This window comes from Tenrec ecaudatus, chromosome 12, assembly GCF_050624435.1.
Source record: "Tenrec ecaudatus isolate mTenEca1 chromosome 12, mTenEca1.hap1, whole genome shotgun sequence".
Classification (NCBI taxonomy): domain Eukaryota; kingdom Metazoa; phylum Chordata; class Mammalia; order Afrosoricida; family Tenrecidae; genus Tenrec; species Tenrec ecaudatus.
In genome coordinates this window covers 136,309,011-136,325,022 of record NC_134541.1, presented here as the reverse complement: position 1 = coordinate 136,325,022, position 16,012 = coordinate 136,309,011, and the positions used below count along the sequence as shown (strand labels likewise).

Sequence of the window (16,012 nt, the reverse complement as noted above, 5' to 3'; positions counted from 1 at the left end):
AATTCTCCGCAGGCAGCTCTGTGGGCACCCAGAATGACGCAACTTCCGCTCAGTTAGGGGAGGGGTTCCGCGAGGACCTCACCTGAAAAGGTCCGTGAGAAGTCAGTGGAGTAGCGTAGTCGTCAGTAGAGAAGTGTGTCGTTAGTAGAGCAGTCAGTAGGACAGCGGCGGTCGAAGAAAACGGAGTTTTTGGTAAGTGTCTTGTTGCTGTGGTAACGGTTTGGGTCAGCGGTTGGAGGGCTTTACTGTCTCTAGGGGCGGTTTGCATGGGGATGAGGTCGGGCCGTTGCGACGCGAAACCGGAGGGTGAGCCTGGGAGAAGACCACGCCTTTGTTTATTTCGCTAAGGGGGATGGCCTGTTTATTTCGCTGAGGGAGATGGCCGATCTTGACTTTTTCGAGTAGGGTTTTCAAGATACCTTCCGTTTTGTCTACATTTTGCTTGTTCTAAGCCTGCTTCCGATGCCATCCTCTTGAGTCTTCCCTAGAGTCCCGGTTGTGACGTCCTCACGCTCTTCCTGAGCGCCTTCCTCCTGCCCCCCCGCCCGCGAGCACCCCTACGGGACTAGGCTGCCCGCCACCTCTCCCTTTTTGACCTGGTTACATCGCACCTGTTGCCACCCGCGGGAGGTCTCTACCGACTCCCAGCCTGGGCCAGGACCCCCGAGAAATAGGATAAAGGACCTTTTTCAGTGGCTGTATCTTTTCTGTAACCTCAGTGTGCCGCTATGTGACCCTGACTACCCCCGTGTTTAAGGCTTCATCTGTAAACTCCATCACCTTTCCGAAGGAAGTGGGTAAATTAGGGGGTGATGAATCTGTTATGCTTAAAGATGAAAGATAATTGGCCAACATTTTCTTTACCTGCAGGGAAATGCAATGTGATTTGAAAAGCACTTTGCTATTAAGATTTGGGCTGCCTCATTGCAAAGGCTGGTCATTACATGTCTTTGGGTGGCATGTTTGTTAGGTCTAAAAAGAACTACAGCAGTCAGCTGATGTGCCCTCTTTTTACAGATGAGGAAACTGAGGACCAGAGAGGGAAAGTAACCTTCCCAGAGTCATCCAGTGAGCTGGATTAGAACCCAAGATCTTAACAGAGAATCCAGAGGTCTTCCAATCACACCATTGGCCAGCAGGTTCTAAGGTGCTTTAGTTTTAATATTCATCCTCCTAGCGCCCCTAGTCCTAGTCCTTCGCATACTGCATTGTGATTACCCTTTGAACTGGCTGTGTCACCTGCTAGATTGTCACCTCAGGGACAGAAGCCCTGTCGATGTCGTCTAACACAGGGCCAGGTTAGTCGTTGGTATTAAGGTTAACAGCAAACATTAAGTATTCTCTGTACACCAGACATTTTACATAAAATTATTATTTTAGTCTCTACAGTGACTTCAAAATGTTAAGTTCATTTATTGCCATTTTACAGATGTGGAAACTGAGATTTAGGGGATTTTAGGCCACAGCAATGGGAAAATAGCTGAGCCAAGATTTAAACATCAAGGTTTGAGATAATGGGCCCTTTCTGTAGCCACTGCCTCACACTCCCCTTGGTAGCTGGTAAAAGATTCAGGGAATGTGAAGTTCAGGAGCCAATTCCTTTCTTTTTTATAGCCCTAGATCTGTGTCCATTTGAATTAAAAATGCCTAAAGTCAAAAGAAGCCGGAAAGCCCCTCCAGATGGCTGGGAATTGATTGAACCAACACTGGATGAATTGGATCAAAAGATGAGGGAAGGTGAGCATGGGTGCTCCTGTGGGGGTTGGCAGGATCCAGGCAAAAATGCACGTCGAAATTGGAAAAGGTGGCGTATCCTTGTGGCTCCTACATGGACACATCCATTCATTTATTAAAAAGCAAATAAATCCATTGTTGATTCTGACTCGTGTGATATGTTGAGTAGACCTGTCCTTGGCTTTTACCAATGGAATCTCAGTCGGTCGCTAGACCTTCCTTCTGAGCATGTAGGAGCCACTAACCTTTAGCTTAGTGCATAAGGTTTGTCACTAACCTTTAGCTTAGTGCATAAGGTTTGTGCCACGTGGGACCTCTTATTAACCCCGAGCAGTGCTGTGAATACCCGGACTAGAGAGACCACTAACCAAGAGAGCCTCAGAAAGGTGGTGGGGGTGTCAGTTTAGGTTTTGCGCACTGACTTCCCTGTGGCCGGTCGTTAGTGTTGCAGGCTGCCTTGGGAGACCTCATCCACAGCGTCTGCAGCATTCCTGAGGTACTTTTGAAAGTTTCCTTTTAAACGTTTGTTGCTAACTGATTTGTAATGACAAAGCCACATCTCCAGCAGCATTAGATTAGACTCTCCTACCCACCCCCTTTTTTTCTCTGACTTCAATACCCAACACTTAAAGTAGTCAAGGTCGTTTTGAGAACTAGGGGTGCTGGAGTAGCAGAGATTTTTTCCAGCCCTTGAAAATAAAAGCTCTTCCTTCTCTAAGGGATGATTTTTTGTTTTTTTTGGAGACAGTGGGGAGAACCTTACTTTGGATGTGTTTCATACTTTATTTCCAGTATGTCCTACTCAGCACGTCTGTTGAATTGCCTGAGGTAGGTGTGCACTGATACCTGGTTACATACAACCCTTCTTTGCAGATCTAAATTTAGATCTACCTTTTTTTGTGTTTCAGAAAGGACTTTTTGGCTGGAAAATGAAACTAGAGGTACCCTTAAATGCTACAGGCCAGGGATTATCTTGTAAAAGTCCATTGCTGTAGGAATAGCTATGGGAGAGAGGCCAAGGGGGTTTATGGAAGTTTTTAGTATGATTCTTTTCATCTGTTCACTTAGCTAAAGGCATTTTTAATTTAAAAAGATGACTTGCAAATCACTTGCCTAAATTCTTTGCTAACATAGTTTTATGAGCTGCAAATCACATACTTTAAAATTCACCTGTTGTAAGTGCCCGGTTGAGTCCTCTTTTAGTCTGCTCACAGTTGTGCAGGCACAACCACAGTCAGTCTTCAAACGTGGTCAACCCCGAGAAGCCACTTCCCTACCAACAGCCACTCCACATGCATGCCTGCTGTGATCATCCTGGTTGGATTTGTCATTTGACGCAGAATGCAGCCTTTGGGGGCGATTTTCTTTGTATAGCCTTAGTATTCCAAGGCTGCTCCATCTTGTCAAGCAACTCACTGCCTTCCAGCCACTCTGACTCATAGGGACACTATAGGACAGAGTAGAATTTCCCGTGTGCATCCGATGTTGTATTTACAATAGAAAGCCTTTTTGTCCAGGAGTGGCTGATGGGTTTGAACAGCTAACCTTGTGGTTAACAGCCAGCCTAACACAACTCCTTGGGGTACAATTGCCAGTAACTATTCTGCAATTTGCAGAATAAGCAGCTGTACCGTTTCAGAGTTCCAGTGTGTCTACATCCTATCAGCCTCTGTCAATATCCATATGATTACAGTTGGCCTACTTGCTCACTCTCCCCAAGCCAAACAGCTGACCTGCCCTTTCTCCCCAGCGGAAACCGAGCCCCACGAGGGAAAGAGGAAAGTGGAGTCCCTGTGGCCCATCTTCAGGATCCACCACCAGAAAACCCGCTACATCTTTGACCTTTTTTATAAGAGGAAAGCCATAAGCAGAGGTAAGGGGTTCACTTCTGACCTTTCCAGCTGGTTTTCAGTGGCACGTAGTCAGGGCCCTTGCTCTCCCCCCCCCCCCTGCCCCCCAGCAGCATGGCTTTTCTGAGCACTGACATGAGGGAGGGGTGGGCCCGGCAGTGGCGGTTTCTCAGGAAGGGACGGCTCTGTGACACTAGCTGTCTCGCCTTGCTGACAGAGCTCTACGAGTACTGCATCAAAGAGGGCTACGCCGACAAAAACCTGATCGCAAAGTGGAAGAAGCAGGGCTACGAGAACCTGTGCTGCCTGCGCTGCATCCAGACCCGGGACACCAACTTCGGGACCAACTGTATCTGCCGAGTCCCCAAAAGCAAACTTGAAGTGGTGAGCCACCACCCACCCACCCCATTGATTGGTGTGGCCTTAGCTCTGTGCAACCTCGAGTCACTGGAGCTAAGATAGCCCCGTCAGGCCCCTCAGGCAGGGCTTTGGGTATCAAGTTCAGCTCCACCCTGAGGTACATAACGGAGCCTCCCCCAAAGGCTGTTTTCTCACCTGTAGGCAGGAGGATGATGCCACCCCAGAGAACTGGAGGGTGACTCAGTCCTTCTATCTCATCTCTCACCCAGCCCCAGCAGACCCTCCCCTTCATGACCCTTGGGGACATATCAGAGCTTTTTATTCCAAAACTTGAGTGTGGTGCTGGGCAGGCAGGCTACAGGCCCCTTTGAGACAGAGCTGCACTCAGCTTTGCTGTAGGAGTTTATTTTGTTGGTTTTTATTTGGGCAAGGAGCTGATTAGAGCCCCCAAATGGTTTATAACTTCAAGGGAATGGGGCCCTGAATAGCATCTCTGTTGCAGGGCCGGATCATCGAGTGCACGCATTGCGGCTGCCGAGGCTGCTCTGGCTGAACCCTCCAGTCAGACTCCTCTCCATCCTGGACTTTGGACTTTACCGGCTTGGCCTCCTCCATCATGCCCCCTTCCTGGGAGCGTTTCCACCCAGATCCACCGGAGCAGGGGCTCCAGGGGCAGGGCCTCGGGTTCATCTTCTGTGATTTGTAAACCATAAAACCATCCAGCCTCAGGCCTATGTTCATGCCTCCTTTCAGAGTCTAGGCTCTGTCTTCACTCTGTCTGAGTCAGCCTCTGTCCCTGGGCCTTGGTCTCCTGTGGGTTTGGTCCTGAACTTCTCCCAAGGGTGGGGAGTTTCCTTGGCTGGCATCACTTTCAGCCACTGCTTGTAATAAGCTCGGAAGCCATCAATCTTTTCCAAGTAGGTGTTTTTCCCTTTATACTGTGATTGGAAAAGCACTGCTGTTAGTCACTGTGAGTTCCCTCAGCAAACCCCACATGACTCCCCACCATGGCTGGCTCAGGCAGCGACAGCCAGCATGGGCCTGGGCAAGTGGCGTGCCAAGAAAAAGCAGCAGTAGTAATCGCCCTTCTACCCACACGGGCCCCTGTCTTTCCCTGGTGTCAGCCCAGAGGCAGTGGTCTCCACAAAGATGGCTATGGCTGAGACTGGGAGAGGAGTGTACCAGAAAGAGGTGGCTTCAGGACAAAAGCTTATCCCCAGAGAGAATGACTACTCAAGCGATCAAGAGAAGGCAGAGTTACCGACCCCGCATCACAGACTGAGGAGACTTGCTCATTGGAAGAGACTTTGCAACCCGTGACCTACAGAAGACACTCCCACCAAGTCAGAGCCAACTCGGTGACCCCACAGGCCAAGGTAGACCTGACCAGGTGGGGTTGCCAGGACTAATTCTTCATGGAGAGCACCTAATCTTTCTCCTGCCCCAGCAGCTAGTGGTGCCCACCACCACTCAGCAGCCCAGCACATTCCTGCCACCTCACCAGGGCTCCTTGAAAGAGCAAAGATGGATTCCAAGGCATCGGTCATCAAGGTCAACCCCCCCGTCTTTCACACACGTCCAGTTACACTGCCGGCCTGCCTCAGTAATGCCAGGAAACTTTCAGCGTGGCCATTCTTTCCTGTCCTCGTCCCACCCCACGGGTCTCTGCGTGTGTGGGCTCAAATCCTCCAGGAATTGGCCCTGGACACGGGGTGCTCTGTTAGGGCACTCAAGTCAACCCAAGCAAAACACGGACCACCTGGTCCCCTCAGCAGCCATTAAGGGACCCATCTGTCATTCAGGCACTATGCAGCCTGGACTGGCCACCAGGCAGCACTGGGGATCCAGGTCTCGCTAACAGTGGTAGACAGACTGCTCCACGGATGTACATGCTTGTCATGTGTTGGTGAGGCAGCTGAAGACAATGCTGTAGGTAGTGCAGGAGGGAGAGTTTTCTGATTGGGCAGGGGCCTCTCAGAACTTTGGGTTGACAGGGAGGCCCACTGCGAGAAGCACAAAACCCAACGTCCTAAGGAGCTGGTAGCACAGGGCAGAAGTGCCCCATGGAGGTTCTGCGGGTCAGCACACAGCCTGCCCCACCCCTCCCACTGCACCTGCACCACCTGGGGCCTCGGTGGGAAACAGGAGCCTGCCCAAGGCAGGGGATTGGCCACAGATGGAGGGAGCTACAGGGACAGGCAGCCTGCAGGCCCAGCTAGAGGCTTTGCTTCTCAAGAGAAGCCGCAGGTTGCTTTCCCAGTGAACTACCAGCCCGGGAAGAGCCTGATGGGTAGGGGTCGTCATGGTGGCCGCACTTCCCCGAGTGGCGCACATACCCGGTCAAAGGTGGGTGGGTACTGCGCGGCAAACTCGAGCTGCCGGATGACCACCTCGTTCACTGGGACGCTGTTCTGCCGCATGTTCTTCAGGAGGGCAATGAGGTAGGCGTAGTCCAGCCTCTTGAGGGCTGCGTTGATGAGAGCGCTGTAGATGTGGGTGCTGGGAGTCAGCTGGCACTTCTGTCAGGTCACAGGGACAGATGGAGACATGGCAGCCCACTGAGGCATGGCCACAGACCAGCAACCACGTGTTGGACCCCCACCTCCCAAAGAACACCTGCCCCACTTTGAGCCCACCCCACCTGGACCCAGCAAGCCTATAGGAATACAGCGTCCTCAGGCTGTGGGTTTGCTGGTGATGACATCACCGGCAGGGGCTGGGGGCGAGCAGCATAGGAGAGCAACCAGCACTGGGGAACAGGCAGGGGGTGGCCACAATGCAGAGGCCCAAAGACTTGGGCTGAACCCCACCTGTACCCCTGTACAGCACAAGCCTAGTCGCTCACCTGCATGTCGGCCAGCAGCTGCAAGCCATCCTCCGGCCTGCGGCATGCGATGGCCAGGTTACAGAAGGTCTGCTGGTTGGGGATGAGACCTCGCTTTGCCAGCACCGGCAGCAGTGCCTATGGAACCAGACAGTGTCCCTGTCACCACGGTGAGGTGAGAGCCTTCTCGGTGAAACCCCGGCAGCCCAGCTCTGCTCCCAGGTGTCCACCTGGCCCTGTGTGGGCCTCTTCTGCTTGCCCTTCCCATCCCCCGCCTGCCCTGTCCACAGCCTTTCCTCTCCCACAGTGCACTGCCCTGCCGGATGTCAGACCCCATTCCACCAACATGCACCAAGGACCAGGGCTGCAAACTCGAGGTTCACAGGAGGGTGGAGAATATCCTGGGGCCTGTCAGTCGAGGGGAACTGGGGGCTGAGGTCCCTGGAGCTGTGCCTTGGTCTCCCCACCCACACCCCAGCAATGGCCTCTCTGATGGGAAAAGCCACTGAGGGTGACAAATAGGTCATCCTCCAGCAGAGTGAAATTCAGGGGTGGAAAAGACACCTACAGTCAATGCTGACTTGTAGCGACCCTCTAGGACAGAGTAGAACAGCCCTGTCGAGACCGTAACTTTATAGGAGTAGAAAGCCCATCTTTCTCCCTTAGAGCCGCTCACTGGTGGTTTCGAACTGCTGACCTTGTGGATCACAGTCCCATAACCATGACATCAGTCATCTTAGGGATAACTGAAGGGGACCCTCTCAGTTACCAGCCACCACAGGGACACTTCTCAGACACCCACCCCCGCACACCCAAACACCCCACCAAACCCTTCCACCTTGTGGCCATGTATGCCACCTCCCCGAGAGGCAGGGTGTCGCTGGTTCATGAGGACATTCCCTACTGCAGCAGTTCCCAGCTGAGCCCTCACCTTCGCCCCCTCCAAGTCACCCAGCTTGCTCTTCTTCCTCATCAGCGTGTTGAAGAACGTCACATCTGCCTCCACCTGGTGTGCATCCAGGGTGGCCAGCAGCGAGGACTCGGCAGGGCTGCCAGGCGCCACCACCTCGGCCAGTAGTGTCAAGGTCTTGATGTCAGGCTGCAGCCCGTGCTCTGCCATCTTTCCCAGGAAGCCCTCCATGCCCCCCATCAAGGCCAACCTGTCCGCTGGGGTGGCCACCGTCCCCAGAGAGACCAACGCCGGAGGCACTGCTGCTGGAGACAGAAGGTTGACCTCCAGGCCTGAGGGAGGGGGCTGCAGGGCCACAGGGCTGAAGGCCTCTGTGTAGTCAGGCCCCTCCACGGTGTCCACCTCACACTGGGCCTTGCCCAGGGCCCTGGCATCCTGATGCTTTGGAGAACTCTCCAGCACTGGAGGAGGTTCTAGAAAAAGCTGCCTCTCCAGAGCCTCCACATGCAGCCTGGTGGACACACCACCTCCCTTCCCAGCTTGGGCGGCCCTCCTCGCTCGAGGCTGCCGACCAACTGGGGACTGGAGCAGAGCGGCCTCCTCTGGGGGCCTCAGGAGCAGCTCGGAGGCCACTGCTGAGTCTCCCAAGCAACAGTCCCGAGCGGCTCCCAGCATCAGGTTGTAGCCATGCCGGCTCGGCTGGATGCCCAGATTCAGCATCTGCCGCCACACCTGCTCAGGGAGAGAAAAGGCTCAGTGTTCAGAACCCCACCCCCCACCCCCAAGCCTCCAGCAGAGGTGGCTCCGAAAGCCAGCCTTGGGGCCAGTCATATGAGAGGGTGCTAAAAGATTCAGGCAAGTGGTTAACAAGCCCCAAGCTCTGGGTGGTTAAAGCTCATTGGGGCATCGAAAGCTCACTGGGAGACTTCACAGGGGCCGGTGTCCCCCCTCTCATTCCCTGAATGCACCGCAAAATGCTCCTCACACTTTCATCTCCCACCCCATCTTGAGCACTCGGACTTCAGCCCCACTACCCACCCTGTGTGTGTGGAATGAGAGACAGGGTTTTCCTAGGGCTTTGCCCCACTCTCCCTCGAGGGTGGCTTGGACAGGTAATGGCAGTGTGAGCGCAGGCTTCGGGCTAGGTAGGCCGCAGTGAACCCACAACCCCTCACACTGGCTGTGGCCCTGGGCCTGTCAGGCACTCAGTGCATTCAGCATCACCAGCCCAGTATGCTCAGCGCTCAGACCTTGAGGACCCAGTCACGGCTACTTCTCCCACCAGGGCTCTAAGGGGAGGAGAGCCATCAGCACAGGGTCACTGGGAAGGGCGGCAGAGAGGCACCCACACAGCACACAGTGGGGGCTCAGACAACACTGAGATCATCACAGGTCACCCTGTGAGGACGGGGACAGCACTGGGAGGGACTGACCTGCAGGGCATAACGGAAGCCTGTCTTTTTGTCCTGGATGCAGGCCATGAGCAGGAAGTTGAAGGTCTCCGCTGTGACCACATGACCTTTGTGGACGATTTCCTGGGGGACAGAATAAGAGCTACTTAGGGACCCAGGGCTGACACTTCAGGGAGGAACAGATGGATTCAGTGTTGGACAGCTGGGAACTACGGGGCCCTCCTCCCCCGCTCCACAGAGCCTCTCCCCCACCTGGTAGGTACTCTCAGCCCCTCCAGCCTTACCATGGGCCAGCCTCCCACGTCTTAGTTCCACCCGGGCAGTGTGGGTCCGCTTGCACTTGCCCGGAGTCCCCTCCTCAGTGGCACTGCCAGGTGCCAGGGCAGGGCATGACATACGCTCATACATCCCAGGCCTGCCAGCCAGGCCTCTTCAGGGCTGACGCACTGTAGGGTGGTCTGGGGGCCCAGGGGGCCCACCTTGAGCACATCGAGGCACATCCGGAGGTCGGAGCAAAAGGCAGCCGCCTTTAGCAGGGCGTGGTAGGTCTTCAGGTTGAGCTGGACGGTCCTGGCCCGCAGCTGCTGCCGGAGCTTCAGGGCACTCTGCAGGGCAGAGTCCTTCCAGGGCGACTCAGCACAGACGTTGAACAAGGCTGTGTATGTGGCGTCCGACGGCTCCAGGTCCCGCTTTTTCATCTGTGCAGGTGGTGAGTGGAGAGGCAGCTCTGGGACCAGCCCAAAGCGGGCGAGAAGCCAGAGGGCAGCAGGGGCAGTTGGGACTGGGGGAGAAGGCTGAGGCGGCCTCTCCACACCCGACTCAACCAGAAGGACTGTGAAAATGGACCCCTCAACTGCCCGACACTTAGCAGATGGCTCTGGATGAGAGACTCACGGTGGAGTGGAAGGAAGGGACAGGCTCAAGTCTCTGAGGGGGCTGAGGGAGGCTTTGGCCTGGTGGGGATGTCTGGTGGGGAGGAGACATCAAACCCCAAGTCTAACTATTACCGAAGGGTGGCAGGTACGCTCTCTCCTTGGGGTCACAATGGAAATGACAAGCACGACACTGAAAGGCCGCTTTTAATGGAAACAACACCCCCGAGAAACAGTGCTGAGATGGCTAGACACCAGCTCCTGAACACAGAGGCTTGCTTCCGGCACACTGAGGAGGGGAGGGGAGGAGTGGGGTGGGGACTGGGCAGGGGAGACAGAGGAGCCTACCCGCCCACTGGCACTCACGTCATTGTAGAGGCGGAAGGCCTTCTTCAGGTAACCCGCCCGCCCGCAGCCCCCGATCAGCACTGTGTAGTTACACTCCAGCGGCTGCAGCCGCTCCTCCTGGAGCATCTGCCTCTCAAACAGGTCCAGGGCCTCGGCCAGCTGGGAGTGGGGGAGAGCAGGGTCAGGGAGGGGTCCAGGAGAAGGGGGATCAGGGTGGGGGAATACTCTCCCAGCCCAAGAGCCAGGTCCCCACTCTGGGTCTCTGCCTCTCTTCCTTGGGTTTGCAGCACCGAAGTCTCTTGGTGACCAGAAGGGAAAGAAGGGGCGACCCCAACTCCCCCACCTCTCTGCCAGGACACCATCCCATTTGCCCTATCACGTGGAGGCCTCCCTGGAGGCAAAGACCAGGTTGCTTCCATCTGTGTCTCGAGGGGTGATGAGGGCCCAGCATTCAGAAATCTGTCACCTGTAAACTTGGCACCACCCTGGCCCCTGTGGGCCTTCCTGTTTCCTCCTGTGGGCCCTGTCCTTTCGGGAGTCCCTGGGGCCTGGCAGGATGGGAGGCCAGGTTCTGGTCAGCTTACCAGGCGTTCCACTCACCCAGTGCTCCTGAAGGCCCCTGGGGGTGCTAGACAGCATTGCTGGGTGAGCAGGTTACTCAGGCTTTTACCCCTCTAGAGGCAGAGCTGGTTACACTTTGGGCTGCTAACCACAAGGTCAGTAGTTCAAAATCACCAGCTGCTTTCAGAAAGATGAGGCTTTCTACTCTTTTTATTTCATTACCAACATCTTCTTTAATAAAATGTGGGAGAGGCTTTCTACTCTTTGCAATTTTCTGAGAGTTACAGTCTGAGAAACCCACAGGGGCAGTTGTGAATTATGGGCGACTCTATAGATATGAGTTTGAGGGTTTGTTTTTGGGGTTTTTTGGGGGGGAGTCCCTGGCCAGCCTTTGTCCTGTCCCCTTCACAGACCACCACCACCACCCAGGACCAGGGGGAGCAGATGCCAAGCCAAGCAGACCCAGAGATACTCACCTTGCCCTCTTTGACCAGCTGTTTGCACTGGAAGAAGTACCAGTGAGGGGTGTGTCTTTGGCCTTGCCAAGGCTTGGGCTCCAGCTCCCCTTTGGCACCGTATGCCACATTTTGCTCCTGAAGCCGCAGCTCATACAGCTGGGCAGTGGATTTACGGAACATTATCCGAGAGGAGTACTTGCTGGAGAGGCTTCCAAAGTCCTCCTCTGCCGCCTCCCTGTTATCCGCCAGAGTCATGGGGCCAGGCTGGCTCGGTTCAGAACTAACGCCACCTGCATTCTTCTGGTTTTTTGGGCCCAGGGGCAGCTGCGACTGGGAGCTGCTGAAGGTTGCTGGCACCAGCTGGGTCTGACTCAAAGCCAGCAGCCGAGCAGGACCCTCTCTGCCTGCTGCCCGCCTAGCGCTGTGGAGGCCCAGGTGCTGGAGGATGGGCCGGCCGAGGGAGCAGGAGTGGGGGAAGAGCCGGGATAGTCTCACCAGGTCCATCTCTGGCCTTCCTCTCACGCCAGGCCTGGAGTAGGTGATAAAAAGGATAGTCCGTTTAGAGTTGAAGTCCCAGAAAACACAGCGAAGACAGCCACCCATGGCCCTGGGTATCCCCTTGCCTGTCAGGTGGAACCAACAGTGTTCCCCACACACCACCGCTGAAGCCGTTATTACCACCACCCTTGGCTGTTGCTTGGATTCCGACCCACGGGCATCTGAGCACAAGGGTTTTGAATGGCATGGTTTTAGGAGGTAAAGCCCCAGGCTTTTCTTCCAAGGCACCTCTGAGTGGGCTTGTAGCTCCAGCCTTCCAGTAGCAGCCTGGCACCTGAACTGTTCCTACACCAGGGAATGCCCCCTCATTTTGTCACTCATCTCTGTTTGGCCATTAGGGGCGCTGTTCTCCTAGGACAGAATCAGGGGTCCACCATGAGGTGGAATCAAATAGATGGAAACTGGTTTCTGGTCAACATGGAATTTCTAAGTGGTGCCAGTGCTGATGTCAGGCCGAGCTGACTCTCTGATGGCTCCATAACCTGCCCTTCTGGTGCCCAGATTTCTTCACCTTATCCACTCCAGGACAGAACGCCAAGTATTAAATGAGCTGTTTTCAGCACCACGCCTGGCATGTAATGGGTGTTCCAATAAACATCGGAGTTATCATTCATGATTCCGGCTTACTGCACAGAGAAGGGCCTAAGCCGTTTCTGTACAATTTGCATATAAATGGTCCGCAGCTCTGTACCCTCTGAACATAGTGACAGCCTTTTAGCTAGAGGCTGAGTGCTTGAATCACTGTGCCATCGAGGTCCCTTGTGGCCACCAGCAAACAGCAGCAGCGCAGTGCCGTCAGGCGGATTCTGCCTCACAGCAACATTTGGGGCAGAGCAGAACTGCTCCATAGGGTTTTAGGGACTATCCAACCACCAAGAACCAACCTCACTGCCACTGAGTCGATGCCGACCCTCTGGGACCGTATAGCGACCCTGTAGGGCAGGGTGGAACTAATCCATGAGAGCTTCAGAGACCGCAACACTTTACGGGAGTAGAAAGCTCTTTCCCTGAGGAGTGGCTGGTAGATTCGAGCTTCTGACCTAGCAGCTGGCAGCCAAATGCATAACCACTATGCAGGTGGCCTTAATTCAGCCCCTGATGAGACCTAGGGCCCCCTCCAAGGCATGTTTACACGAGTTATTTAAAATTTACACTCAAACTGTTTTTATAACAAAGTTATGAGTCCTGATACTCTGCTATTCAGACTTCCCACGTGGCCCCAGACCACGTGTTCCCTAGGTGCCTAGGAGTCCCTGTGGAATCATAGGTGGTACAGGTGGCAGAACTGCCCCCAGGGTTTCTAGGTTGCTAAGTCAGAAATCAAGTCAATGGCAACAGTTTTGTTTTTAAACACGTAGTCTTTACAGGGGGAGAGCCCTGGTGGTGTATGCACTGGGCTGTGATCCACAAGGTTTGTAGTTCAAAACCACCAGCTGCTCCTTGGGAGAAAGGTGGGGTGGGCTTTCTATTCCCATAAAGAGTTACTGTCTCAGAAACCCACAGGGACAGTTCTACCCCATACTATACGATCGCTGAGTCCGCATCAACTCGAGGGCAGTGAGTCTTTACAGAAGCAGATTGTCAGGCCCTGCTCCCAGGGAGCTGTTAGGTGGATTCGAACCACTAGTCTTTTAGTTGGCAGCTGAGCACTTCACTAGTTGCGCCAGCAGGGCTGCTGATAACCAAGTCTAATTTTATCATGAGATCATCTCATGTGGGGAATGGCTGTGACTCTAGGCATCTTTGGGCAACCTTAAGGAAATGTGTGTATAGCAAATTTTGAAAATAACCAGTGTTGAAGAGTTATGTCTAAAGAAGGCATAGCAAAGACAAGTGTTGTGATTAGCAGCTACCATGAAATGGGCTATACAATTACTGTTTGCTTCTTTAAGGGGAAAAGAACCCAATACAGTAGAAACCCGGTACTCGACAGAATCAAATCTCGACTTGAAATGTCGAGAAATCCTGCATTGCCGCTCGAACCAAACATCGGAATCTGACCCGAAGCATGTGATTTTTGTAAACAAAAGGCAGTGTTTTTGGTCACTCGGTGTTAGTTGGCGTTGCTAGTATGCATTGTTTAAACCTTTTACGAGTAAAAGGTACTTTTTTTTTACTCGTAAAACAAAGTATTAAAAAAAAAACCTTTTACAGCTGTGTTTGAAGCATTTTCCTATAATTTTCTTGGTTTCTGTGGCTTTTTGGTACTGTCTTTAGATAAAAACATGAGTTGTAAGAGTTTTTTGAAAAGCATCATCATGATAGGAACAGATTTAACTATGCTATCAATATTGTTGATAATTTAGCAAACCCTTTTAGAAAAGTTAAGTAAACACCAACAGCATACCACATTAGACAAATTTTTTTTTTCCAGAGAAAGTCAGCCAGGTCCTAGTGAAAAAAAGCAAAGGGAAAAAAATTCCTGCTACCTACCAGTTGTCCCCTTTCCAAACAATGACTCTATCTCTCTCTCTCTCCATACCTCCTCTCCACATCAGAGTCCACAGATCCAGATCCTCATCCATCTCAAGGCAGGGGCCAGACTGGAGTTGTTAAAAACTTTTTTAAATTTTTTAAAATTTAAATTATATTATTTCCCTCTAAACTTATTGACTTTGAAATATCTGTGCAATGTTTTGTCTAAAAAGGCAAGGTTAGGGTAAAAACTTGGTGGTCGAAAATGGATTGATCCGTTTACAGTCATTTTGTATGGAAAAATGTATTTGGAATTTGCCTGCATTGCATCTCGTAGCTCCTTCTAGAGGGATTGGCATCGAGGGCCATGGTTCTACTGTATGCCTTGCTAGTGTAGAGCAGGAAGCCCTGCTGGCAGAGGGGTGCAACCCGGGCTGCTGAGCAGAGTCAGGAGTTGGTGAATTCCCTAGGAGAATGACTAGGCTTTCTGCCCCATAGAGTTACAGCCTTGGAAACGCAAAGGGCAGTTCTACTCTGTCCGTAGTTTCACTATGCCTGGGTACTAGCGTGATGGCAGTAAGGCTGGTATTGAAAAAGGGGCTTCCAAAAGTTCCTGGGAAAACCCCATTATCTTCCAATTCCATTGTCCACATTTTCTTTTTAAATATGATTTATTTTATTGTGAATACACAAACAACCCCGCCCCTCCAACGCTTCTATATATACATTTCAGTAATTGATTGCATTTCCCATTTGTTGGTCCGGATTAGTTTAAACTCACTGCCCAACCCTGAAGTTCGTATCCATTCTTTGCAGTTAATTGCTGTCAGTTTAAACTCTTAAAAGAGCAGAGTGCTCCATGGAAAATTTTTTTGGTACTAGTTATGCTACATTATTGCTTGGTGTTTAAGAAGACTTCTGGGGCTATTTCCGGGGGTAGGGTTTTTAAACAGCCTCAGGGCAATCATCCTACCTCCATGGTGACAGAACATAAGCTTCTTGGTCAATGCATCATTAATGCCAGGTCCCAAGGTAGTTGCAAAGTAGTTAAGAGTGTAACTAAGGGGCCGCAGTGACGCTGTGGATTACAAGTCGGGCTCCCAAACCGTCAGGTCAGCAGTTCAAACCCACCAGTCTCTCCGTGAGAGAAAGATGAGGCTGTCTGCTCTGGTAATGACTTAGGAAACCCGATACGGGGTTGCTACCGGCTGTAGGTGTGGTTAACAGTAACTTAGCTCAAGGTTATCACCGTGTGGTGGAGGCCTGTGGCTTGCTGCCTGTCATATAGACATTAATGGGGTTCCTACAAGTTCGGCGACCCCAGGTTAATAATTCCTGTAGTGGGGTCACATGGCTGCGTCTTCCCTCGGAGGGGCCTGCGGACCCCGGACACACACTGGAAACTGGGTCCACACACAACCCCTCTCCACACAGGCCTTTGGGGCCTCAGGCTCCTCACTGGGCGACCCGCGTCGCTGCTGGCCCGCCTCGGCTCCGTCCTAGGTCACTCCGCGCTAAGTTTGCCCGTCACCACGCGTGTTTTCGCGTCCTCCGCTACTCACCTAACTCCTAGGCGTCCGCCGGATGTCGCGCAGGCGCAAAACGCGCCGCGGCCTCCGCGCGTGATTTTAGTCACCTAGAGAGAGTCGCTCGGCTGTCGACTACCCCGCCTACCATGGCGGCTCGTGTTCCACGCTGGATTGGTCCGGT

At 53.1% G+C, this 16,012-nt stretch overlaps 2 protein-coding genes across 3 annotated transcripts; one reads left to right on the top strand and one right to left on the bottom strand.

Annotated features, from left to right (window-relative positions):
- The first annotated feature begins 38 nt into the window (after window positions 1-38).
- BUD31 (BUD31 spliceosome associated protein) lies at window positions 39-4,691 on the top strand. 2 transcript variants are annotated; one of them, XM_075565042.1, is made up of 6 exons: window positions 39-192; window positions 1,018-1,147; window positions 1,615-1,737; window positions 3,485-3,607; window positions 3,802-3,968; window positions 4,447-4,691. In XM_075565042.1, exons 3-6 carry the CDS (start codon window positions 1,644-1,646, stop codon window positions 4,495-4,497), a joined length of 435 nt encoding a protein of 144 aa, XP_075421157.1. In that variant the 5' UTR covers window positions 39-192; window positions 1,018-1,147; window positions 1,615-1,643; the 3' UTR covers window positions 4,498-4,691. The 2 variants fall into 2 exon arrangements, with proteins under 2 accessions (XP_075421157.1, XP_075421158.1); XM_075565043.1 differs by lacking the exon at window positions 1,018-1,147 and having other exon boundaries at window positions 40-192.
- PTCD1 (pentatricopeptide repeat domain 1) lies at window positions 4,312-16,009 on the bottom strand. Its single transcript, XM_075565034.1, has 9 exons — window positions 15,865-16,009; window positions 11,348-11,858; window positions 10,329-10,469; window positions 9,570-9,788; window positions 9,112-9,213; window positions 7,700-8,410; window positions 6,790-6,906; window positions 6,281-6,463; window positions 4,312-4,882 (listed from the first exon to the last, which is right to left on the bottom strand). The coding sequence occupies exons 2-9, from the start codon at window positions 11,831-11,833 to the stop codon at window positions 4,694-4,696; spliced, it is 2,148 nt and encodes a 715-aa protein (XP_075421149.1). The 5' UTR covers window positions 11,834-11,858; window positions 15,865-16,009; the 3' UTR covers window positions 4,312-4,693.
- Between the last annotated feature and the right edge of the window lie 3 nt (window positions 16,010-16,012).

Coding starts and splice junctions, on each gene's coding strand:
- PTCD1 (XM_075565034.1), bottom strand. CDS start 11,833: ATGGACCTGGTGAGACTATCCCGGCTCTTCCCCCACTCCTGCTCCCTC. Junction 8,411..9,111: donor GCTTCCGTTATGCCCTGCAG/GTCAGTCCCTCC, acceptor CTCCCTGAGCAG/GTGTGGCGGCAGATGCTGAA. Junction 6,907..7,699: donor GTGACTTGGAGGGGGCGAAG/GTGAGGGCTCAG, acceptor CTGGTTCCATAG/GCACTGCTGCCGGTGCTGGC.
- BUD31 (XM_075565042.1), top strand. CDS start 1,644: ATGCCTAAAGTCAAAAGAAGCCGGAAAGCCCCTCCAGATGGCTGGGAA. Junction 1,738..3,484: donor GGATCAAAAGATGAGGGAAG/GTGAGCATGGGT, acceptor CTTTCTCCCCAG/CGGAAACCGAGCCCCACGAG. Junction 3,608..3,801: donor GAGGAAAGCCATAAGCAGAG/GTAAGGGGTTCA, acceptor CCTTGCTGACAG/AGCTCTACGAGTACTGCATC.